Source organism: Fundulus heteroclitus, chromosome 23, assembly GCF_011125445.2.
Source record: "Fundulus heteroclitus isolate FHET01 chromosome 23, MU-UCD_Fhet_4.1, whole genome shotgun sequence".
NCBI lineage: Eukaryota > Metazoa > Chordata > Actinopteri > Cyprinodontiformes > Fundulidae > Fundulus > Fundulus heteroclitus.
Window position 1 is genome coordinate 22,446,024 of NC_046383.1, and position 26,295 is coordinate 22,472,318.

The 26,295-nt window shown below is 47.4% G+C and overlaps 1 protein-coding gene across 3 annotated transcripts; it reads left to right on the forward strand.

Moving 5' to 3' along the window:
- Positions 1-25,926, forward strand: slc34a1b (solute carrier family 34 member 1b). Of its 3 annotated transcripts, none has more exons than XM_036127472.1 (13): positions 1-1,458; positions 1,960-2,092; positions 10,364-10,524; positions 10,884-11,030; positions 11,296-11,439; positions 19,089-19,200; positions 19,691-19,886; positions 20,404-20,499; positions 20,585-20,654; positions 20,759-20,926; positions 21,170-21,286; positions 24,940-25,064; positions 25,173-25,926. In XM_036127472.1, the coding sequence occupies exons 3-13, from the start codon at positions 10,371-10,373 to the stop codon at positions 25,776-25,778; spliced, it is 1,935 nt and encodes a 644-aa protein (XP_035983365.1). In that variant the 5' UTR covers positions 1-1,458; positions 1,960-2,092; positions 10,364-10,370; the 3' UTR covers positions 25,779-25,926. The 3 variants fall into 3 exon arrangements, with proteins under 3 accessions (XP_035983365.1, XP_012706592.2, XP_021164813.2); XM_012851138.3 differs by having other exon boundaries at positions 2,032-2,092; XM_021309138.2 differs by having other exon boundaries at positions 2,037-2,092.
- The last annotated feature ends 369 nt before the right edge of the window (positions 25,927-26,295 follow it).

Sequence of the window (26,295 nt, forward strand, 5' to 3'; positions counted from 1 at the left end):
TGAAAAATATACAGATATGTTTTGCAAGTTTAGTGTAAAGCTATTTCACAACAGTGTGTCTGCACAAACAACACATGATTCTCGTGTGCTCCTAAAAGCTGTTTTTCCCAAGACGAAGATAAAAGCACGTCAGCAAATCGTATAGTTCGCTCAATCCCAGACCGACTTATTCCGCAAAGCAAAGTCATGTTTTGTTCTACTGCAGACAAGGTTTCCCCGTACCCACATATGTATTCCTCAGAGCGATGCCATGCCAGCAGACAGCTGAAGAGCGGCAAAGCTGGGACGGATGCTTTGGCTGCAGAGCCCTGACCAACGGGTGTGTGCAGAGTGGCACGATGATGAAACTGTCACTTCAGTTTTGTTTATCCCCAGGCTGACAGGTGGCAGCGCACTCTGACTTCTGCATTTAGAGAGGGGGATTAACTGCAATATGGAGAGCTTTCTAACCAAAGGAGCCCAGAGCTGTGCCACGGCTTTAGCACATGTAACTGCATGTGAGTGGATACCAGTGTTTCACTTCTTCTCTGCCTTCTTCATGCCAAATCAGAAGGATTTCACCTCTGCGGTCACCAAACTGCTGGACACCAACCAGCGCCTCTCTCCTTTTCTCCCGCCTCTCGTCGCCGTTCGGCCAGTAGAGACACGGCTGACGGTGTTGTTGAGTTCATCTCCCCTGGGTTTGTGTATGCAGGCCTGAGGTCAGCAGGCTTGCATGATCTGGTTCAGAAAAAACTGCTGATGGGACAAATGTCCTGCTGAACTAATTATTAATAATTATCTCACCCTGTTGCACGGACCAGCACTGCTGCTGAGGGGAACGCCATCCGTGAGCAGTGGAGCGTATAAGGGGAAAACCTGCGCCTCTGGCAGGCTCTCAAAAAAATCTCCCTGATAACGGTTCTCTAATCAAAACATACCTGAACTCGAGCACGAGGGCCGAGGGCAGATTACTCTGCGAATGTTTGAATTACTTTCACTGGCTTATCTGGAAAAAGAAACAGTCAGTTAATACCCCGTCTCCAAATCTTTGCCATGGTCCACACGGCATTAGGGAAAACGTCTGCGTGAGAAAACCGAGGGCCAAAAAAAACAACCTGCGCCATTCCTCCAGGTTCACCACTAGGTGTCAGGTTTCTCTCATCGTTCTCTTGTTGGATCAACTCAAAACCTGCGGCGGCTTCATCTTCGGATCCTTTATCTGGGACCAAATCAAGTGAAAAATGGACTGTCTGAGGGAGCTTCAATAATTACCCAGGGCACTACATGGCTTTTTAACTAATGCATCATTAACTTATCTCTTTGTGTTATTGATTAACTGTGTTGTCTCGAGTTAATCACCAGAGGAACAGGCGCTCCCCTCCACACTTTCAGGTCTGAGAGTGTATTTAAAGATGATTTATTCCCCGGCTTGATGCTTTGCTTGACAAGGCCCGTGCAAAAGCCGTTTAACACCAGGTAAGCACTGCAGGAACAACATCGGTAATCTTTCTGTAGCCTTTCTGTTGAGTTCTGATCACATTTCCTTATATGGAGGGCTGTGAAAAAGGGTTTGCTACCTTACATATGTGATCTTGCTTTTTTTTTTTTTTTTTTTACTTAAATATTTCAGACCATCAGACAGATTTTAACATTTGGCGAAGGTAACCTAAATAATTGAGAATGAGGTTTTCAAATGACGATTTCACCTGTTAAGAAAAAAAACAAAAAACATCAACTATCCAAACCTATTTAGCCCTATGTGCGCTTAACGCAAACTTAACAACTTCTTTCGCTATGAAACGTTTGGAAAAAACTGGCGACCAGTTTTCATCACAAAAGAGGAATTTAGGAGGGTTGGAGGGTTTTTCAGCATGGATGGCATTGTTTAAGATAAAGATGCAGCATCTCAGTTGGATTTTAGTTCAAACTTTGAGCAGGCCCCTGCAAATCTTTCTTTAACATAAAATACATTCAAAGGTGGACTTGCTGGTGTGCTTCGGATCATCATCCTGCTGTGTTTGAACTCAACGTCAAGATTTTCTGTTCCAGAGCAGGTCCCAATGAAGCAAAGCAGCCTCGGACCATCAAACCACCACCACCATATTTGACCGTAGGTATTATTGTTTGTCATTGTTTTGTTTTTTGTCTTTTCTGCCAGCATTACCCCAGATGCAACAGGACGCACACTTTTCAAAAAGTTCGACTTTTGTGTCATCAGTTCAGAGAACATTTTACTAAACATTTTGTGGGTCATCAAGAGGCCTTTGGCAAATAGGCTTTGGGAAGAGAGTCGAAGTGTTAACGCTTCTGCACGTCCAGACTTGCCGATGGATGAGAAAAAGTAGTAGACGCAACATTAGGTGTGCATCAACCAACACAAAATCTGACCTGAGACTGTTTAGTTGTGATCTGTGGAAGCCGTTTCCCTCACTCCCACATACAGATATATATATATATTTGCACATATGCTAACAAGGCCTCTCCGCCCATTAGAAAGTGCGGGAAGATGTCGCATACAATGCTAATGACGCAGTGACTGTAATTACTGTGATTTCGGCTGCTGTAATTACTTCCATCCACTTTTGCTTTTAAGGGACACGTTCTTACTGCCTTTCATGGCAGTCTAAAATATGGCTGGTGCGGAAAAAGGGGAAATAGGCACTTTGAGCTTAAAATAGGAGATTCTTTAAAGGCGGTTGCACTTTGATTGGTGAAGGGTATCTTTCAGACAGAAGAAGCGGAGGACAAGCTCCACTGATGCCGATGTTTTCTCACTGATTCTGAAAAGCCTTTCATTCGCGGGGAGGTGTGGCGCTCAGCTGACCTCAAATCAAAGATAGGTGCCACTTAGGAACGACGTGGGTGGCGTCTGTTCTTCTGTAATTGCTCGTGTGCTTCCGCTCTCAGCGAGATGGGCTCATATACAAGACATGGTCTCCACTGGCTTCTTGTTCGCTACTGCGGGGAGCCGATAAACACATTCGCTCTCATCTGTTTCCTCCACAGTCGTGTCATCCTGTGATTGTAATTACTTGAGCATCGCTACACAGCACTCAGAGCGTCACGCGTCTTCTCCCTCCTCAGCCGTAAGCGAAACCTGCGTCCTGTGGACAGGGACCAGGTCGCCCTTACAGTAGTAACGTTCAGCCATTGCAGGAGCTTGCATTCACTCATTATGAACACAAAGGGCATATTATTTTCTGTATATTTAATGGCGGAATTATTTTTTGGTGTTGGTTGTTTGTAGGTAGTGATGCACGATATTAAAAATTTCAACAGATATCGATTTACCGATATTTTTCTGCTTTTCATGGCTGATACCGATTCCGATACCGATAAGTTCATATTCAATATAGTTTTTGCATAATCTGCAGCTTGTGCTACGAAAAACAAATTACTTAGCAGCTGTGGCTTATTTATAACAGCAAACAAAAGGTTTTGGCTCTTCAAATGTTTATTTTTTTTTATACCATCACACAAAAAAAGTTGTTATTTGCTTTTAATAACAAAAGACACAAATCAATTTAGAATACAAAGAGCATCCCTTAAAAATTACTGAACAAATCTATAGCTTAACTGCAAAGGCATTTGTGAAGTCAAAAAATAATAACCACAGCAAAGGTCAAAGAAAAAAGTGAAACTTCTTAAAAACTGTTCACAAGGCTATCAGCAAAGGTATTTCTGGAGTCAAGTCAAATAATTTTCGAACATGAAATTATCTGTACTAACATATGCATATAAAAATTCAAAAAATTCAATAAAGTCAATTAAAGTGCATCGTCAAAAATGAGGTGCCATGTTGACGATTTTTCAGGTGAGCTATTAGGTTTGTTGTGTTAAAACTCAAATCCTTCTTTCCTCCTCTCAAAATTCTTGCTGAACAGGTTTTGCAAACTGCAATGCTGTTGTCATCTTCTAATACACAGTTTGTCTATTTATAGTCAGACAATAATGGAGCCAAGCTTGGGTCCTGATAGTAAGGAACGCAAAATCCACAGGTCTTGTCCCGCTTTGGGGCTACTCTGTCTGAATAAAATTCCACCACATTTAATAAATTTATCGGCTATTTTTACCGGAAGAATTTACTTATCGGTCCGATATAAAATTCCACCATATCGGCCGATATTTTATCGGTCCGATATATATCGTGCATCCCTATGTGTAGGTGAAATACCAACAAACTGACCATAGTCAACCAATAAGAAATGCATTTACCTCTTGTTATGATATATTTTTCTGGGATGAACCCGGACACAGCACGCACACACAGAGTCAGTTCTTATGAGTGAGTTTTATTGAATAGTTTGGAAGATGGAGGATGAGACCAGAGTCTTTCAACGGACGGAGGTGAAGGGTGTAGAAGCTGGCTGGCAGGAGGAGTGTGGAAAGACTGACCGGGAGGAACTCTGGAGCCGAGCACTGGAGAGCAGGACATCTGAGCCGAGCAGAGGCGAGCAGAGCATCGGAGTCGAGCCGTGGCGAGCAGAACGTCAGAGCCGAGCAGTGGCGAGCAGATCATCAGAGCCGAGCAGAGGCGAGCAGAGCATCTGAGCCGAGCAGAGCATCAGAGCCGAGCAGAGGCGAGCAGATCATCAGAGCCGAGCAGATCATCAGAGCCGAGCAGAGGCGAGCAGAACGTCAGAGCCGAACAGTGGCGAGCAGAGCATCAGAGCTGAGCAGAGGCGAGCAGAACCTCAGCGCCGAGTAGAGGAGCACAGGATGTCCGAGCCGAAGTGGAGGGCTGAACGTCCGAGCCGAGCGGTGGAGGTCTGAACGTCTGAGCCGAGCGGTGGAGGTCTGAGCGTCTGAGCCGAACGGTGGAGGTCTGAACGTCTGAGCTGATTACCGGAGGAAACAAAACTGTCGGAAAGTCTATGGGCTGACTGAAACAAGACTAGGTGAACGGAGTCTTCAGGCTGACGGGTACCAACGGAGCTGACAAGAAAAACTGGCAGGGACTGAGCGGGAGTGAACGCTATGGACCGGCGACGGGAACCGAAAGAGGTGAGTCTGATAAAGCAGTGGGAACAGGTGGAAGCAGTTGTGGGTTAATTGCAGCCTGCCAGGTGAAACTGATCAGGCTGCGCAGGAACAAGAGAGAGGGAGAGAGGCTCAGCATGCAGCCAATAAGCTGCATCCTGACAGTACCCCCCCCCCAAGGCCGGACACCGGACGGCCCAGAATCCCCACGCCGGGCGGGTGGAGGGGGCCCAGGAAGGCGGGCAAGAGTCGAAACCGAACACTGAGGGACCAAAGAGCCTGCAAACACAAAAGGGGCCAGAGAATACGGGGAACCAAAGGGGCCAGAGAACACGGGGAACCAAGGAGCTAGAGAACAGCGGGGAACCAAGGAACTAGAGAACAGCGGGGAATCAAGGAGCCAAAGAACACGGGGGAACCAAGGAGCTAGAGAACACTGATGTGCCAAAGCACAATCAGGGGGCGGCACATCAGGGAAAGACACGAACGCTTGACTGCGCCGGGGAAAAAGCGAGTACTTGACAGCGCTGGGGAAAGAGCGAGCGCAACACAGCGCCAAAGGGAAGGAACGGGCGCAACACAGCGCCAAAGGGAAGGAACGGGCGCAACACAGCGCCAAAGGGAAGGAACGGGCGCATGGAAACGCCAAAAAGGGAAGGATCGGGCGTATGGAAACGCCAAAAAGGGAAGGATCGGGCGTATGGAAACGCCAAAAGGGAAGGAACGGGCGTATGGAAACGCCAAGGGGAAGGAACGGGCGTATGGAAACGCCAAGGGCAAGGAACGGGCGTGTGGAAACGCCAAGGGCAAGGAACGGGCGTGTGGAAACGCCAAGGAGAAACAACGCCGAAGCGTGAGAGGAGCGCAGGGGCCCAAGGGGCGAGATCGCCGGGGCGTGAGGGAAACGCCGAGGCGAAACGGACGCATGACAGCGTCACGGGGAAAATATAGGCGTACGAAAACGCCAAGAGGGAAGAACGGACGTACTTAACGCCAAAGGAAAAGAACGGGCGTACAAAACGCCAAGGGGAAAGAACGGGCGTACTTAACGCCAAAGGGAAGGAACGGGCGTACTTAACGCCAAAGGGAAGGAACAAGCGTACTTAACGCCAAAGGGAAGGAACGGGCGTACTTAACGCCAAAGGGAAGGAACGAGCGTACTTAACGCCAAAGGGAAGGAACGGGCGTACTTAACGCCAAAGGGAAGGAACGGGCGTACTTAACGCCAAGGGGAAGGAACGGGCGTACTTAACGCCAAAGGGAAGGAACGGGCGTACTTAACGCCAAGGGGAAAGAACGGGCGTACTTAACGCCAAGGGAAAGGAACGGGCGTACTTAACGCCAAAGGGAAGGAACGGGCGTACTTAACGCCAAAGGGAAGGAACGGGCGTACTTAACGCCAAAGGGAAGGAACGGGCGTACTTAACGCCAAAGGGAAGGAACGGGCGTACTTAACGCCAAAGGGAAGGAACGGGCGTACTTAACGCCAAAGGGAAGGAACGGGCGTACTTAACGCCAAAGGGAAGGAACGGGCGTACTAAATGCCAAAGGGAAGGACAAGCGTACGACATCGCCAGAGGGAAGAACAGGCGTACGACAACGCCAGAGGGAAGAACAGGCGTACGACAACGCCAGAGGGAAGAACAGGCGTACGACAACGCCAGAGGGAAGAACAGGCGTACGACAACGCCAGAGGGAAGAACAGGCGTACGACAACGCCAGAGGGAAGAGCAAGCGTACGACAACGCCAGAGGGAAGAGCAAGCGTACGACAACGCCAGAGGGAAGAGCAAGCGTACGACAACGCCAGAGGGAAGAACGGGCGTACTTAACGCCAGAGGGAAGAACAGGCGTACGAAAACACCAAGGCTCAACAACTCCTGCTGGAACACGACTGGTGTACAGAAACGCCAGGGGAAAACCCGCCGGGGCGTGAGGGAAACACCGGGGCTTGGGGAAGAGAACGCCGGGGCGTGGGGAGAACGCCGGGGCGCGAGGAAGAAGAATGCCGGGGCGCAAAGGGAACGCCGGGGCACAAGGGAAACAGGAATATCTAAAACACCAGGGAACAAGAACGGAGGGCGTACTAACACGCCGAGGAACCGAGAAAAGAGGGCGTCCTAACACGCCGGGGAACCACGAATCAGAGGGCGTCCTAACACGCCGGGAAACCGAGAATCAGAGGGCGTCCTAACACGCTGGGGAACCGAGAATCAGAGGGCGTCCTAACACGCCGGGGAACACTAAATCTAAACGCCAGAAAAACAAGACCAAAACACCAGGGAACTAGAGGGTGAGCTAGGCAGCAACAGGCCAAGCGCGCCAGAGGGCACAGACAGCGACTTAAGCACCGGAGGGCTCTGGCGGCGACCTGCGTGCGCTGGGCAGCGACAGGTTGGCGCACCAGAGGGCTCAGCCGGCGACATAGGGGCGCCGGAGGGCTCTGGCAGCGCCTAAACAAGGGAACAACAACAAGAGGGTGAGCTAGGCAGTAACAGGCCAGGCGCGCCAGAGGGCACAGACAGCGACTTAAGCACCGGAGGGCTCTGGCGGCGACCTGCGTGCACTGGGTAGCGACAGGCTGGCGCACCAGAGGGCTCAGCCGGCGACATAGGAGCGCCGGAGGGCTCTGGCGGCAACCTGCATGCGCAGGGCAGCGACAGTCTGGCGCACCAGAGGGCTCAGCCGGCGACATGGGTGCGCCGGAGGGCTCTGGCGGCGACCTGCATGCGCCTAAACAAGGGAACAACACAGATACACTAGGACAAGACAGAACAAAACAACTACTGAAGGGAACTAAACTAACCCAAACCGAGCAAAACATACAACGAAAACAGGAGAAGGGTGTAGGGACCTAGAAAGCGCAGGGACTTTTAAGAGCGCTGGACTCCATCCAACGCAGGACCCCATACAGCGCAGGAACCCAGACACCTAAATACTAAAGGGGGAAAAATAAAGACAAACAAAACTAAAATAAAGAAAAAACAAATACAGAACAAGACTAGAACTACAGGGCTAGGACTGAAACTACAAAGGCTAGACTGGAATTACAGGGGCTAGACTGAAACTACAGGGGCTAGACAGGGACTACAGGGTCAAGACAGGGACTACAGGGTCAAGACAGGGGCTACAGAGCTAACGAAACTACAGGGCTGAAACCGGATCTACAAACAAGACTGACAACTAGGAAAGGAACCAAACGCTAAAGCAAAACTATGAAACGAAACAGAACAGGGAGATGAGGGCAAGTACGACTAAACTAATGAAAAACTAGATAACTAGAGCTAGAAATCTGTACAGAAAGCAAACAAGAAGTCTAAGTAAAAAAAAAACTGGAACTCAAAAACAAAACTCAGAAGACTAAGGCGAACCTAGAACACTAAATCAGGGCTATGGCTAAAACAAGAAGACAGAGAACAAAAACCCGAACTAGCTGACTAAGAAAACCAAAAACTAGACTACTAAAGAAAACCCCGAATGACTAGAATAAACCTGGGACACAAAAACCCGGACAAAAACAAAATAAAACACAATACTCAAAAGCAACATAAATCTAAAAAAAATCCTAAGTAAAGCAAAAACTAAGGTTGAGCCAAAACAAAGAACAGAAGGCGGAAATAATTCTTCTAAAACAATTAAAAATATACAAAAAGACTAGAAACTAAAGCAGATCTAGAACACAACACCAAAAAATAACTCCAAACAAAACCCAGAAGGCGCTGGGCAGCAAAGTCTGAATATGCTGGGCAGAAGCAAAAGTTAGCGCTGGGCAGCGACAGCGAGGAGCGCCGTCCTTAATGCTGAGCAGCGGGGAAGGCGGACCAGGAAAACAGAGTCAGAGGCGGGGCGTCGCAACTCTGCGACCCAGGCGAGACGAGACAGAAACGTGGCGTCGCAACTTGCGACCCAGGCGAGACGAGACGGAAACGTGGCGTCGCAACTCAGCGACCCAGGCAAGATGAATCCAGAAGCGTGGCGTCGCAACTTTGCGACCCAGGCGAGACGAACCGGAGGCGAGGCAGATCCTACCAGCTTCTACACCAGGCTCTGTGCGTGCTCGGGTTCATCCCTTGGCCGGTCCATAATGTTATGATATATTTTTCTGGGATGAACCCGGACACAGCACGCACACACAGAGTCAGTTCTTATGAGTGAGTTTTATTGAATAGTTTGGAAGATGGAGGATGAGACCAGAGTCTTTCAACGGACGGAGGTGAAGGGTGTAGAAGCTGGCTGGCAGGAGGAGTGTGGAAAGACTGACCGGGAGGAACTCTGGAGCCGAGCACTGGAGAGCAGGACATCTGAGCCGAGCAGAGGCGAGCAGAGCATCGGAGTCGAGCCGTGGCGAGCAGAACGTCAGAGCCGAGCAGTGGCGAGCAGATCATCAGAGCCGAGCAGAGGCGAGCAGAGCATCTGAGCCGAGCAGAGCATCAGAGCCGAGCAGAGGCGAGCAGATCATCAGAGCCGAGCAGATCATCAGAGCCGAGCAGAGGCGAGCAGAACGTCAGAGCCGAACAGTGGCGAGCAGAGCATCAGAGCTGAGCAGAGGCGAGCAGAACCTCAGCGCCGAGTAGAGGAGCACAGGATGTCCGAGCCGAAGTGGAGGGCTGAACGTCCGAGCCGAGCGGTGGAGGTCTGAACGTCTGAGCCGAGCGGTGGAGGTCTGAGCGTCTGAGCCGAACGGTGGAGGTCTGAACGTCTGAGCTGATTACCGGAGGAAACAAAACTGTCGGAAAGTCTATGGGCTGACTGAAACAAGACTAGGTGAACGGAGTCTTCAGGCTGACGGGTACCAACGGAGCTGACAAGAAAAACTGGCAGGGACTGAGCGGGAGTGAACGCTATGGACCGGCGACGGGAACCGAAAGAGGTGAGTCTGATAAAGCAGTGGGAACAGGTGGAAGCAGTTGTGGGTTAATTGCAGCCTGCCAGGTGAAACTGATCAGGCTGCGCAGGAACAAGAGAGAGGGAGAGAGGCTCAGCATGCAGCCAATAAGCTGCATCCTGACACCTCTGAGGTCAGAATTTGGGTCTAGGGAAAACAACAGCTCCAACTAAACCAGTGGTTTTCAAACATTTCCTGTTGCGCCTCCCTTTAAAGAAGGTATAATTTTCAGACCCAACCTCTCCAACAAACAATGGTTTATCGTTTTCTGTTTTTAAATGCATTAAAGCTGCCGCGCTGACAATTACCCAGAATCCCTTTCGAAATTTGCAACATATAACAATGTTTTTTAACAACTAGAATGTTTCACTATTGCCACACCTTAGCTATATAATATTAACAACAATCTAAATGGCTTTTAGCCCGACGCGTACCTGCAGTAAACTTTTACCTAGCTATGAACCTCATTTGGCAAAAATAAAATCAAGCCATTAATATTAACTTGTTGTTCTCCCAGGCTTGAGATGCAGCCCACACTCATGCTGGAGGAGGACAGGGAGTCCGGCATCGGATCCACCCTTGACCTCACTGGCAGCTCTGAGCGCCACAGAGAACGTCCGAATCGACTCCTCCCTGAATTGTCGGTAAAGATGTCTGACAGAGTCCACGGAGAAGAAGGTACAGGGAAGGCATCGAGAGGATAATAACGCTTTTATCTCTTGGTTTGGCAGCCTGGTTTAATTTAGTTAGAAAAGGACATTCTAGTAGGCAACGAACACCCTGAAGAAAGAGGCAACATGCCAATGGGATTGTCCCACTCTTCAGTAACCCAGCAGGTGTTGGACTGAATATGTAGGAAGTTTGAAGGCTTTCTTCTCTTAAAGAGTTAAATTATATCTGGCAGCCAGTTATCCGCCGGCTTTAAATGTAACAGTTTGTGTTTTATTTCTAGCTGTCTGGGGGAAATAGGTCAGTCTTAAGCTATTTATCCCTCACTGCAAGTCTAAACCTCTTGCCTTGGTGTATCTTTCTAACAGAAAGCTCTCCGCACGCTGCAGCTGTGAGTCCAGGCAAGATCAAGCAGCTCCTTATCAATCTATCAAAGATCCCTCTCCTTTTCATCCTCCTCTTCCTCTTCATTTGCTCTTTGGACACCCTGAGCTCTGCCTTCCAGTTAGCAGGGGGTAAGTATAACCCTCACTGCGGGCTGACTGTGACTCAGCTGGCTGATGTGTGACAAAGGAGTGACTCAGTGAGGGACAATTCACCGTCCTACTTTATCATTTACTGCCAAGCTTCAACTGCTGGCCTTTTAGAATCAGAGGAAAAATGCAATTCAAGTGTTGCTCCACTCTGCTCCTGATATTTCATCTCTCAGAATCTATTTTGTGTTTGTTTGCTTTCGTATTTTTTTCCCTCTCTGTGTACGTGGGTGGGATATTTAACCAGGTAAAGTGGCAGGGGACATTTTCCAGGACAACGCGGTGCTGTCCAACCCTGTGGCGGGGCTGGTGGTGGGGATATTGGTCACCATCCTGGTTCAGAGCTCCTCCACCTCCACCTCCATTGTTGTCAGCCTGGTGGCCTCGGGAGGTGAGTAGGCGCATGGAAAACGAGTGTGAATGTCTGAGTGCAGGAACATGAGCTGGTTTAAATTGTAAAATAGATTCTGAAATGAAAAGAACCAGCCTCAGATTGCATATTTAGTGCATTGTGTACTTATCTCTTGGCTGTTACTTTGGGTGCATAGATAATGCAATAAGTAGACAAATATTCAGACAGCGAAAAGAAAAAACAACTGAGAATTGGAAACACCCTTTGTGAATTTCTGAAAAAAAAAACAAAAAAAACAAAACATCCTAGAGTTATGAGAAATTGGCCTCAATACTGACTGTAGACGGCATAACATTATGTTGTTTGATTTGCTGTTAGCGCCAAATGAATATGTATGAGGAGGATTTAATCCTGTGCACATTTAACTGCATGTAGTGCTGCAATTAGGTGTTAAGCAGATGCAGAGCCAATTGCAATTCCTATCTTAACACATAACTAAGAACAAAAATCGCCACGTATGGCCCTAAAAGACCAAACCCGTACTCCTACCATGTTATACCTTGTTTTCCTAAATAACCTGAACTATTTTTCACCTTTTTCTTTAGCCAACATTCGTTTTGGGCAAATTTTAGAGTTGTCTGAATTTGAAAATGTGTAAATGTGAAAGCATTGACCTTAAACAGGTACTGAAATAATAAGATAATTTGCGTTTGTTTTCTCCGGGTTCACATTAACATTTCTGTTGTGGAAAAGCAGCAACTTCATATAGAAAATGTCATGGTTTTCAGGTGACGAGTCCACATGCAGATACGATCGGAAGGCAAAACACAGTTTAAAGATGTTTATTATAAGAAACAGGCAGATCTAAGGACGGGACTACGGGTGAGTCGGCTGGATCAGAACGTCAAGGCTGGCGAGTCTGTAAGAGAGAGGAAGTCAGAAACTCTGAAAGTTGAACCAGGGGAATTGCTAGAAGTGCGCTGCTTACCATTTAGCCGGGCGGACCTAACCGGGAAGAAGTAGCGTCGGGGAAACTCTATGATTCTACTCAGCTGGAGGTAGGCGGCTGGTGGCTGAGGACGGCTGATGTAACTGGCGAGGGATCCTGAGCGAACCTCGTCGGCAACGGTTGACAGATGGATTGACCAGAGTGAAATGCAGAACCAGCAGGAACCGGGAGAGGGGAACTCAGGCCTCGCTGGGTAACATCCAGGAAGTAAGAGGGGAGCGCCAGAGCAAAATCTGAGCAGGCGGTTCTGCTGGTCTGTTTCTTCGGAACGAGACGTCAAGACGGGTGAGTGCATCCAAGCACAAAAATCTGAGGCAAACAGAGATCCAAAAATTAGTCAAAAAACGAAGAGCAAAAAACTCACAAGCTGGTGTCCGAGCGTAGGGACAGAGGCCACGTCGTACCACGACTGGTTAAGGCTCTGGCGTCTTCCATCTGTCAGCGCTCTGCTTAAGAAGCCAGAGGAAGCCGCCTGCAACGAGCTGCAGGTGTGGGCCACGCCTCCTCAGCCAACCAGACACACCTGTGGAATAGAGTTAGAGTAGAGCAGCACAGAGAATCCTGACACTACCCCCCCCTCAACGGCCGCCTCCTGGCGGCCCAGACGAAGAGGTGCTGGGCTGAGTAGCCCAAAAATCTGAAATCAAGTCCTTATCCAAAATAGTAGCTGCAGAAACCCACGAGCGCTCCTCAGAGCTACGACCCTCCCAGTCGACGAGGTATTGGTGACCCCTACCTCGCCGACGGGCATCCACAACCCTGAGAACCCGAGGGTTCTGACTGTCCTGGGAGGGTGGAGGGGGTCCGGAAGGAGGGCACAAGTTGCTGTCCAAAACGGGCTTAATCTGGGACACATGAAAAGTAGGGTGTACTCGGGAGTGAGGGGGCAAACGTAAACGGACAGTGCTCGGGTTAATCACTGTCTCTATCTCATAGGGACCAGTGAACCGGGGAGCAAGCTTCTTAGCGGATGGATTGGACAAAACGTCTCTGGAAGATAACCAAACCTTCTGACCGGGGCGATACTGAGGAGCTGGTCGGCGGTGCTGGTCGGCAAACCTCTTGCTCCGCTCTGCGGTGCGAGTGAGGGCAGTGATGGTTGATCTCCAGATGTCCTGGCAGCGAGCAATGTAGTCGTTTACGGATGTGAAGGGAATCCTGAGTTCCTCTGTGGGTAGAAGTGGAGGCTGATATCCCAAAGCAACCTCAAAAGGTGAACGTCCAGTAGCAGAGGTGATGTGTGAATTAAGGGCATACTCCACCCAGGGCAAAAACTTGTTCCAGTCGGAGGGTGAAGATGACGTAAGGCAGCGGAGAGTAGTCTCTAGTTGCTGGTTCATGCGTTCAGTTTGGCCATTAGTCTGAGGATGATATCCAGAGGTGAGTGTATAACGGGCACCCAGAGCAGAGCAAAAGTGCCGCCAGACCTGGGAGATAAACTGAGGACCCCGGTCAGAGAGGATATCAACAGGGATGCCGTGAAGCCTGAACACATGTCTGATAAGAAGCTGAGCTGTCTGGAGTGCGTTGGGTAATTTGCGGATGGGAATAAGATGACAGGACTTAGAAAACCGATCAACTACCGTCAAAATAGTTGACATACCTTGGGACAAGGGGAGACCGGTAACGAAATCAATCGCTATGTGGGACCATGGACGTCTGGGGATGGGAAGAGGATTTAACAAACCGGAAGGTGGCTGTGTAGAAGACTTATTCTGGGCGCAAACGGGGCAGGCGAGAACATATTCTCGAACATCCTTCGTCCATGAAGGCCACCAGAATCGCCGGGAGACCTGGGACTGGGTTCTAAAAATGCCCGGATGGGCGGAAAACTTCGTGTCATGACTCCAACGTAGAACCTCAGGACGAACAGACTGGGGAACGTACTTAAGCCCAGGTGGCCCTGTACCTGGGTCCGGGTCTAAGAGTTGGGCCTGTCTGATTCTGTCCTCCAGATCCCAATGCAGCGCTCCAACCGTACAGGTGGGAGGAAGAATCGGTTCCGGCTCCCTCTCTTGTTCAGAAGATGTAAACAGACGGGACAGTGCATCAGGCTTGACATTTCTGGAGCCGGGTCTGTAGGTGATGGTGAGGTTGAATCGAGAGAAAAACAAAGACCAACGGGCCTGTCTAGAGTTGAGTCGACGGGCTGACTGCAGATAGGAGAGGTTCTTGTGATCTGTCCATATTATGATGGGCTGCTCGGATCCCTCTAACCAGTGCCGCCACTCCTCCAACGCTAGTTTAATAGCTAGTAGCTCACGATCACCTACATCATAGTTCTGCTCTGCTGGTGATAACCGACGGGAGAAGAACGCACAAGGGTGCAACTTACAGTCTACCTCCGACTGTTGGGACAAAACCGCTCCCACCCCGGTATTAGAGGCATCAATCTCTAAGATAAACTGTTTAGCTGGGTCGGGGTGAACTAGTATGGGAGCCTGGGAAAAACGGGCCTTAAGTTTACTGAAAGCCTCCTCGGCCTCTGGACTCCAGACATAAGGTATTTTGGGGGAAGTGAGAGCATGTAAAGGAGATGCTACCTGACTATAGTTCCTGATAAAGCGCCGATAGAAGTTAGCGAAACCAAGAAAGCGTTGGAGCTGTTTGCGCGACTCAGGAACAGGCCATTCCACCACTGCCCTTATCTTTTCTGGATCAGACTTCACCTGTCCACCCTCTAAAATCAGGCCAAGAAAGGAAACAGAAGACTGGTGAAAATCACACTTCTCGGCCTTAACAAATAAGCGATTCTCTAATAATCGCTGGAGAACAAGACGGACGTGTTGTTTATGTTGTTCTAGGTCACGAGAGTAAATCAGGATATCGTCAAGATAAACGAAAACAAAAACATTCAGAAAATCCCGAAGGACATCGTTCACTAATGCTTGAAAAACTGCTGGGGCATTGCACAAACCAAAAGGCATGACTAAGTATTCAAAGTGACCTAGCGGGGTCTTAAAGGCCGTCTTCCACTCATCCCCCTGTCTCACCCGAACCAAATGATAAGCGTTGCGCAGATCAAGTTTAGTGAAGATCTTAGCATTCTGGACCGGTTCGAGGGCTGAGGATAATAGAGGGAGCGGGTACTTGTTCTTAACGGTTATTTGGTTAAGCCCTCGATAATCGATACAGGGTCGAAGGGTTCCATCCTTCTTCCCAACAAAAAAAAACCCCGCACCCAATGGGGAGGATGAAGGACGGATTAACCCCGTAGCTAGAGACTCCCCTATATACTTCTCGAGCGCTTGACGTTCTGACCTGGAGATGTTGTAGAGCCGACTCACCGGTAGTGGAGCCCCAGGCAAAAGGTCAATAGCGCAATCGTAAGGGCGATGTGGGGGAAGTGAACAAGCCTGAGTCTTACTGAATACTCTTTGAAGATCGTGGTATTCCTCCGGAACTAGCGATAGGTCAAGAACGTCCCCAGACTCTGTCTCAGGGGAAGGGGTATCAGATACAGGGCGAGCGGACTGTAAGCAACGAGAATGACAAGCTGGAGACCAAGATTCTAATCGGGACTCGGCCCAGTTAAACTGCGGGCTATGGACACTTAACCAGGCTAAACCCAAAACAACGGGTGAACGCTTTACAGGGAACACAAAAAACGAAAGTTGTTCCCGGTGGTTACCCGAAACTATCACTACTAGAGGTCGAGTGCGATGGGTGATTAAGGTTAAACTCTGCCCATCCAAGGACGACACCCGGAGAGGCTCGGGTAAAGGTTCGACCGGCACCCGAAGCTGATCCACTACGGTTTGGTCAATTAGGTTGAAGTCCGAACCGGAATCAACTAGAGCCGAGACATCGAAAGTATCCTGATCGAACATTAACGTCACGGGTAAATGTAAGCGAGAAAGAGATGGCGCCTTAGTTACTACTCGGGGGCTAGAACTATTAACGTCCACCGTTCTCCCCGTTACGAACGGTGGACTGGATCTTTTGGCCGAACCGGACAATCCTTAAGGAAATGACCTTCCCCCCCACAGTATAGACATAAGTTGCCCGCGAAACGCTGTTGACGCTCCTTATTGGTTAAACCAACCTGGCCCAACTGCATGGGTTCAGGAGGTGATGGAGCGGACCGCGGTTCCCTATGGGTGAGCGTGGAAGGGGTGGATGATCGCATGACTTGGTTCGGTCTAACTCGGCTCCGACTACGTAGCCGGGTATCCAACCGGATGGCTAGCGCCACAAAATCCTCAAAATCCCCGGGTTCCTCCACCCGGGCTAATTCATCCTTAAGGGACTCATCAAGAGCCTGAAAAAATACTGCCTTTAACGGTCTGGGTTGCCAATCCGCCGCTGCGGCAACCGTACGAAACTCCACTGAGAAGTCAGATACGCGTCGACCGCGCTGTTTTAACGTAAGGAGATGACGAGACTGATGAGCCGAATCTAACTCGGGCGAAAAAATAGTCTTAAACTCGGTAACGAATTCCTGAAAAGTAACCCCGAATGACTGACAATCAGGGAATCGAGCCTCAGCCCAACTAAGTGCTTTACCTGTTAGGAGTCGTAGTACATAAGATATCTTAACCTCATCTGAGGCGAAAGTCTGGGGGGATCGGTTAAACACCAGTTTACACTGGAAAAGGAAACCTCCGCAACTCCCATGGTCACCAGAGAACTTCTCCGGACTAGGTGACGCGCTCTCAAGTGGCGGAGCCCAAAGCTGATTCTCAGCGCTCGGAGCGACGGGAGGCGGGGTGCTAGTGTTTTGAGTGACAGGCGACGTCATCGCGGAAGTAACTGTGTCCATGAGCTGGCTAAACTGAGCGGCTAATCTATGAAGCTGCTCCTGTGTTGAATTTACGGCTAAACCTAGCGACTGCATCTGTTCTTGCTGTGCGGCTAACTGCCGCCCGAACGTATCCGCTGGACTTTGGTGGCCAGAGCCTTCTTCTGTCATGGTTTTCAGGTGACGAGTCCACATGCAGATACGATCGGAAGGCAAAACACAGTTTAAAGATGTTTATTATAAGAAACAGGCAGATCTAAGGACGGGACTACGGGTGAGTCGGCTGGATCAGAACGTCAAGGCTGGCGAGTCTGTAAGAGAGAGGAAGTCAGAAACTCTGAAAGTTGAACCAGGGGAATTGCTAGAAGTGCGCTGCTTACCATTTAGCCGGGCGGACCTAACCGGGAAGAAGTAGCGTCGGGGAAACTCTATGATTCTACTCAGCTGGAGGTAGGCGGCTGGTGGCTGAGGACGGCTGATGTAACTGGCGAGGGATCCTGAGCGAACCTCGTCGGCAACGGTTGACAGATGGATTGACCAGAGTGAAATGCAGAACCAGCAGGAACCGGGAGAGGGGAACTCAGGCCTCGCTGGGTAACATCCAGGAAGTAAGAGGGGAGCGCCAGAGCAAAATCTGAGCAGGCGGTTCTGCTGGTCTGTTTCTTCGGAACGAGACGTCAAGACGGGTGAGTGCATCCAAGCACAAAAATCTGAGGCAAACAGAGATCCAAAAATTAGTCAAAAAACGAAGAGCAAAAAACTCACAAGCTGGTGTCCGAGCGTAGGGACAGAGGCCACGTCGTACCACGACTGGTTAAGGCTCTGGCGTCTTCCATCTGTCAGCGCTCTGCTTAAGAAGCCAGAGGAAGCCGCCTGCAACGAGCTGCAGGTGTGGGCCACGCCTCCTCAGCCAACCAGACACACCTGTGGAATAGAGTTAGAGTAGAGCAGCACAGAGAATCCTGACAGAAAAAAAATAACCATTATGGCTAGTCTGGGTACTGAATGTTGGTAAAAACAAAACAAACAAAAAAAAAAAAGTGAAGGTTTCTTTTTCTTTTAATATATTTGGACAAATGGATATTTATGGACTTGGACTTTAAAAAAAGTTTTTGTAAATTTTACTGCAATTATTTTTTTTTCTGGTGAGGAAAAAATTAGGACACCTTTGCATTTATCCCTATTATGGCTGACTCAGGCATAGCACATCTAGTGCACATCATTATAACATAGTTAATATTTTCAATTGTAGAAAAATTTTAACTTGCGAGGAAATTTTTACTTGTCTGTAATAATTTTCCCCTAATTAAAAAAAAAAAAGTCTCCATCTGCCTCAACCACCTGGACTGGTGGGCCAAATCATTCTTGAATTTCAGTTTGGGGGCCTCTGGACCACACTATGGACACCCCTGTTCTAGATTATAGTTCAGTGGTAAAAATTTGTCTAAATTATATTGTGACCTTAATTCAAAGCAGATCCCAAACCACTGTGTGCCAACACCTGTGAGCTTTCAATCAGTCAAATCATTCTTGCCTTTACGGACATTTATATCAGCTCAGGCTCCACGTTCAGTCTGTAAAATCAGTGACATCATGCAGCAGGAGCTGGCTCTCTGCCCCTTTTTAAAAGAGCAAAGAAAAAAGATTGCTAATAATTATCAAACACAGAGGAAGGTAAGGATGATTGTGTCCATGATGTGTTTCCTCTCTGTTCAACCATTAAAAGACGCTCTCCACATTAACCTCGCCTGTAAAGCTGCCCCCTCTCCCTTGGAAATTACAACCTTGTCTCATCACCATTTGAACTCGCCTTGCATTCAGAGAGGAATGGGTCATGTATCGTAATTATTCCTGGCATAAACTGCTATTCATGGTAAACTCGGACAAGGTGCGTCATAACGACTTTGAGGCAGCCCACTATTCTGTCTCTCCTCGCAGTGTTGGAGGCGAAGTCGGCCGTTCCAATTATCATGGGCTCCAACATCGGAACCTCCGTCACAAACACCATTGTGGCCATGATGCACGCTGCAGAGAGAAATGAGTTTCAACGGTGAGTGAGCAAGTGTGGCGGGTCAAACAATGCAGGACGCACAGGAGGAGGAAAGAGGGAACTGAAATGATTATATGGGGGGGGGGGGGGGGGGGGGGGGAAAGAAAGAGGCAAACTGCAGGGATGAAAGCAGAGGGGGTGGAAGAGAAAGCCCTGGCAGCTGTTTGCGGCGTCATGAGCTCTATTTCTGTGTGAAAGTGACAATAATGGCATGCATCCAGTCTAATTCCACGCCAGCAAATATCTGTCATGAAATGATAACACACCGAGCAGATGGCATGTTATTTTATCTGCACCATTAAATAATTATTTTCATCAACATCTTGCAATAAATAAACACACAGTCGTAACAGAAGCGCTCATGACGTCACTGATGTCTAGGAAAGTCCACCTGCGAGCGTCAGATTAACACGCAATTACTCAAAGTAGGGGATCAGCCTGGTGTTGGGCGACCTTGCTGAGCGGAGTTAATGACTGTGACCCACCGCAGGGCCTTTGCCGGAGCGACGGTCCACGACTGCTTCAACTGGCTGTCGGTCCTGGTGCTGCTGCCTCTGGAGGTGCTGAGTGGGATCTTCACCCTGCTGTCCAAGAGGCTGGTCGGCATCTTCAGACTGCAGCCCGGCGAGGAAGCACCAGAACTACTCAAGGTCATCACGGAGCCAGTCACCAAGCTCATTATTCAGGTAAAAAAAAAGTAATAATTTAAATTCATTTTTTGCTAATATCGTGTTTAATAAAGCATTCACACAGCCGCCGCCCAGCCGGCATTGTTTAGAGTAGGTGGCGTTTTTAGTGCAAAGAGCACCGAGAGGCTGCATGCAAGCACCAGGATGTTTTTCACCCACTGTCATGGTTTTAGGTTTTTGTGTTTTTATTTTTGGACTATTCTGGACTGTTTATTGTTTGGTTCCACTCCTCAGTCACCAGTTAATCAGGTAGATCAGATCCACCTGCTGCACTGATTAGAGTCCACTCAGTTCTGCCCTTCTGGTGCACAGTTAGTTTTTACAAGCCTGCAGCTCCCAGAGATGGAAGTTTTTAAACCTCCTTTTTCTGAATAGATCATATATTGACTACTTTCAGGATGGAAGGATGACTTTACCCAGTATAATAAAAGGTGTTTCTGAACAGGATTACCGACTTTAGCTTTAACCTTACCGCCTCGAAATGTGCTGAAAAATAAAGTCCTTTCATCCCCAGCTGGATAAGTGCGTGATCACAGGGATCGCTGTGGGGAACGAGGGCATGAGGAACCGGAGCCTGGTGAAACAGTGGTGCCGGGCTGACACGGTGTTGGTAATAGCTGGTTTACTTCCACTTACACATACATTCAGTGGTAGAAAAGTTCCTTTCATGAAACTTTCCATCTTTCTCTCTGTAGTCTGCTGCCAACCAAAGCGTTGAAAACTGTGGTTTCCTTTCTGACTCATCGTCATCAACACGTGTCAAGTGTGAGTTTGTAGTATTGCTATCAAGCATTTGTTTTTCTTTAAAATGAACCTAAAATTCGGTGTGAAAAAATACCCTGATGTTTGTGGGCTCTGTCTCTTTGTAGGTCACCATTTGTTCACATCTACACAGCTGTCAGATCTCACAGTGGGCCTAATTCTCCTGACAGCCTCCCTCCTCCTCCTCTGCACGTGTCTGCTGCTTTTGGTCAAACTACTCAACTCTCTGCTTCAAGGCCAGGTGGCAAAAGTCATCCATAAAGTCATTAACACGGGTGGGTCCTCTCTCTAGATTTTTACATGTTATAATTCATGTAGTTCATAATAATTGAAGAAGGAAAATGCTACATTTTATTGGGATGCAGGTAGATCAGGATTTCCAGTTTGGCTTGACTGCTCATCAATAGACTGCTTTTTAACCTGCAGCCACATATGAGGGTGTTATTCATTCTTTAGAAAACTCTGTTCGTCCTTGTTGTTTCTTGAGTATTTACTTTTTCTTACGTGCCTCCCCACAGACCTGCCACATCCGTTTGGATGGCTTGCAGGTTATATTGCCATGTTTGTGGGTGCAGGGGTTACATTTGTGGTCCAGAGTAGCTCTGTTTTCACCTCAGCCATGACTCCACTAGTAGGTGAGTGCCAAATCTTTCTTCCACATTAATATAACTAAATTGTGTTTTAAAAGATAATTGATATATGCTCTTTTCAAGAGCTTCTTAAATATTTGCATATATATTTGGGAACTATATGGACATTGCATAACAAATAAAAGAAAGCACAAAGTCTTGGTCCCCTGAGGTTACTTTGGCACATATTTACAGGAAATATAAAATAATAGAAGGCATGGAAAATCATGATGATATCTCTATAGTTGATGTTCTGCATTGCTAATCAGGCCACAGAAAGACATGTTACCTGCTTAGAAATGCAGAAAGAGTTAAAGTAAAAAATAATCTGTGCATCGTGTGAAACAGAAACTAATAAATGCACAAAAACTACAAATTTAATCCTGGCGACTTGAAATCTGGCTCAGAGGTTATCTGCTCAGCGGTGTTTCTCTCTTAGATGAAGCTACCATATGGGGTAAGTACTGCCATTACCCTCTCCCACACAGAAAGTACTCCTGGATCAGTGCTTCTTTGTTTTTGGTGCTTGTATGATCTGACTTCTCAAACCACCAGTCGGCCGTGGCAGATGGTCATTCACACTGAACCTGGTTCTGCTGGAGGTTTCTTCCTGTTAAAGGAGAGTTTTCCTCTCCACTGTCACTACATGCATGCTCGGTATGAGGGATTGCTGCAAAGACACAATGCAAGTGACTGTTCATTGTGGATACATTTTGATCCAGGAGGAGTGAATGCTGCTTGTCAATGACCTGATATAATCTGAAGGATTTCTTTAGATAGAATTGTTTTTTGTTTGCTTGTTGCATTAATCCATTTAATGCTACACTTGGCAGTGTAGCATTAAGAGGAGTGGAAAAGGAGTGAACAAGATAATGTTCTCAGTCTGCTTCTACACGTGTGTGTGTGTGTGTGTGTGTATGTATGTATGTGTTGATAACATCACTGAAAAATACACAGTATTATTTAATATGAGATGTATAAAGTGATAGCTAAGCTAATAATAGGGGTTTTCTGTATAGAAGCGATTCAATAAGCACCCGAATCCAAGCACCTGCAGATGTTTGCAAGTATGCACTTGTATATGTAAGGTTTATCAATACGAAAAATGCTCAGAAGTGGTTGTGAGGAGCCAAAGACCTGTCCCCCAGGGCGCAGGGGCAGACTCTGGTGAAACTAGAACCCCAGATACCTGAAAGAGCCCCCACAGTAAAGGTGCCTGAGGAGGGCCAAACACAAAGATAGCTGCCTCCCCCAACCCAGGGAAGAGCAGAGAGGAGCCCCAGGAAACACCCAACAGCCACAGTGCTGAAGCCCCCAGGAGCTGTAGCAACGGACCCATAGGCTCTGCCAGCAACCAGCTATGGTGGAGTGGTTTCAGCAATGAGCCCAGAGACCGAAGGCCCAGCGGCTCCCCGCACTCTGGGGGGGGGGCAACAGAGCCACGGGATCCTAGGCCCCGGGAAGCAGCCGCCAAAGTGAGCCAGCACACACCTGAGCACCCAGCCCTGGACACCGAGGACCACCAACGCACCAGCGGGTCGAGGTGCCAGCCAACAGGACGGGGGAGGGGGGGTAGGCTCCCCACCTAGTGTTTTTCCGCACCAGCCATATTTTAGACTGCCATGAAAGGCAGTAAGAACGTGTCCCTTAAAAGCAAAAGTGGATGGAAGTAATTACAGCAGCCGAAATCACAGACCTGAGATGTCCCAGGAGAGGGGGCAGTCCAAACCCAACCTGACAAAAAGACATACAGAAAACCAAGTACACAGTCACATTCTCACATTCCCACCCAAGTGCCCCCACATGCAAACACTCTTACCCACAAAAAAAGGACACAGTGCACACACTCGCACTCATCACACACATCCTATACCAGAAGGGTATCCAGCCCCCAGACCCACAGGGTGGACCCCATCATCAGGATAGGAGGGGCGGGGACCACTATCAAATCCTGATCTACCTGGCCCATACTTCGGCCCTAACCCCCACCCCCACCCCCCACCACCACCACCAAGCATTTAAAGATAGAATAGTTTTTAATCAATCTGCATGCATGATTTGGTATAATTTACTTTGTAAACTGCCTTGTTATGACTTTTGTTGTTGAACTGGTGCTATACAAATAAATAGATTTATATTTAAAGGCTCAAAATATGAAAACTTTTGCAAAAAAAAAAAAGTGCTTTGTTTTCCTGGTAAACACGTATTTTTATGCTGAAATTCCAAAAAGCATGACAAAAACATAAGATTTTTGAAATTCTGTGAAAACATGGAAAATGAATTAGCTGCAGAATATAGGAAATGGAGCAAATTCCCATGTGATACAACAAAGACATGGGGAAGCACTTGAGTGGGCTTTTTTTAAGATGGGTAGTCGGAATATCACCTGCTCTATACTGAACTCCCACTCATCACCTAAAAAGCTAAGCAGACTAAGTGACCACCAAAAGTAATAACCGGTTCTTAGAATTTTAGATTATGTACCAGTAACTCAATTGTTTCCCTTCTACACAGCAAAACATTTTTATATTAAGTTAAATCTCCTATTAATCTGACTTTTTCACTCTTTCATGTTTGTTTCTGTTTTCTCTTTTGTCCTATTAAGTGCATTTGTATTACAAATCCACAAGATATTAGAGCATTTAACACGGATCAACCTCCTCCCACATAGACTCCAAAACTAAAGCTAATCCCACCCCAAGCGTAGTTGTTTTTGACTGAAATTGTTCAGTTACATCACGGTTGGTTTGGACCTGGAGTCAACATTAAAGATACCATTATCAAAATACATCATATTTTCCTTCTTGGTATTTTGCCTCAAAATTGTTATTGACTTTAGTGCAGGTTTTTGAGATATTTACTGCTTAATAAAATTATACTGTTGGAAAAGGCTACAGCAACATGATGTTGGCTTGATCTATTTAGTCTGGTCTATGAGGTTTAAACAGCACATCACAAAGAACACAAAGGCTCAGACGTCTCTAAAGTCAGTAAATTCCTCAGATTTGAAGAATTTACTGAAAGGAAAGATGATAGCTCATAAACTGGGCTCTTTTCCCAAGGCCATTGCGTTCTGCATCTAGATATAAATTTTAACACCATAACCTCTAAAAAGACATTTACTATAAAAGCAGTAAATTGTACACGGAAAAGGTTTACCACACTACATTTGTTATTTAGGAGCTATTCTATTGTTTTTTTATTCTTTTATAACCAGATTTTTATGTTATGTTGGATCTGCAGATAAAAATAAGGCTACATGTCGGCCTGCGTTTACTGAGTCTAGTGAAATTGGTGAGAAAGCGCTTCATAAAAGACACTGTCTGTGGACGGCTAAAGGAAGCATATAAAATCAGCAATGACTGAGTCATCAGCCTGCCACACAGTGATAAATATGAGATCAGAATAATCCCCACTTCCAAGAGAGGTAATTAAGCAAGCTTAAAATGTAAAGCCACAAACGGCTTTTAATACAAAAATAGATTTCTGCTTGTCCTGCATATTGGATTTCTTCTCTGGCTCCCAGTGAAATCTACGTTACCTCGCTGTAGGATTATGTAATGAAAACAAAAGCGCAAGTGAAAATTATTGAGCCATTACGGGTTCATCTCTGCTGTTTTTCTCCCATTACACAGCATGTTTCTTATCCTATCTGCTAGGAATTGGTGTCATCAGTCTGGAGCGGGCCTATCCTCTCACGCTGGGCTCCAACATCGGCACCACAGCCACAGCCTTGCTGGCAGCTCTGGCCAGTCCTGGGAACAAACTAGCAGCTTCTATTCAGGTTTGCTTCTCTTTTATTAGATGCAATTATAACTTCATGTTAAATGTGTATATACAAAAGGGCATATTTGGTCCTTTTCAACTGTTTTTGTATTTTTTTTGCATCTAGATTGCTCTTTGTCACCTCTTCTTCAATGTTTTTGGCATCCTGCTGTGGTATCCTGTCCCATTCATGCGTCTGCCCATAAGGATGGCTTATTTTCTGGGTGAGCGCACTGCCAAATACCGCTGGTTTGCCGTCCTCTACCTCCTCCTCTGTTTCCTGCTCCTACCGTCCCTTGTGCTCGGCCTCTCGATGGCTGGCTGGCGGGTGATGGCTGGAGTTGGGGGTCCTTTTTTGGGTGTCACCATCTTCATCGCTGCAGTTAACACGATGCAGGCTCACAGCCCCCGCCGTCTGCCCACCAAACTTCGGTCCTGGGACTTCCTGCCCAAGTGGATGCATTCCCTCAAACCCCTTGACCGCTTGATCACCAAGGCAACTGTCTGCTGCAGCTTCGCCCGTGAGGCGGGTCGCAACGACGAGGAGGGGGACAAAGAGCGGATCACACCTCACACGTCGTCTGTCAGAATGCAGGATGAGTTTGCTTCGTCTCAGAGGAAAGAAAAGCTGACTTACAATAACCCAGTTCTGGACTGTTTGGAAGAAATCAGACCAGGCGTGCCGGTCTTTAAATTAAAAGGCTTGGAGAGGTGCAACAGTACTCCACTCTAGTTTGACTAATAAACTTCACTTCGTACTCACCTTTGAATATTTCCACAAAAAATAATAATGAAAAAATAGAAATGTCATTTTACTTAAGTCACACAAAATATACATTGGTCAATATGAAATGTTACTTTGTTTCATTTATCGTGTATGCTGTTGCTGTGACATATTGGGGAGGTGGTGTCATCTTTTCAACCTTATTCCTGCGTTTCCACAAGAGAAGCTTTTTCTATGGGCCAAAGTCAGCTCTAATGTTCTGTACCAAAACACCAGCATAAAATGCCCTCTGTGTGTTTGCCAATGGCAGGGGCTTTTTTTTAAAAATGTTTAAAGAGGACTTATAATACTTTTCAATTCTTCCTTTCAAATTTAATTAATCATCCAGACGTGGCCTATATAAAGTGGAAATGCAACTCTTTGGTCTGAATTCTTTGTCAATTTACCCCATATTTTCCACTTTTTTACACCTGTTATGGGGTTCGTCTGACAGCAACTAATTTTGTTGCTGTCTCTTTAAATGCAA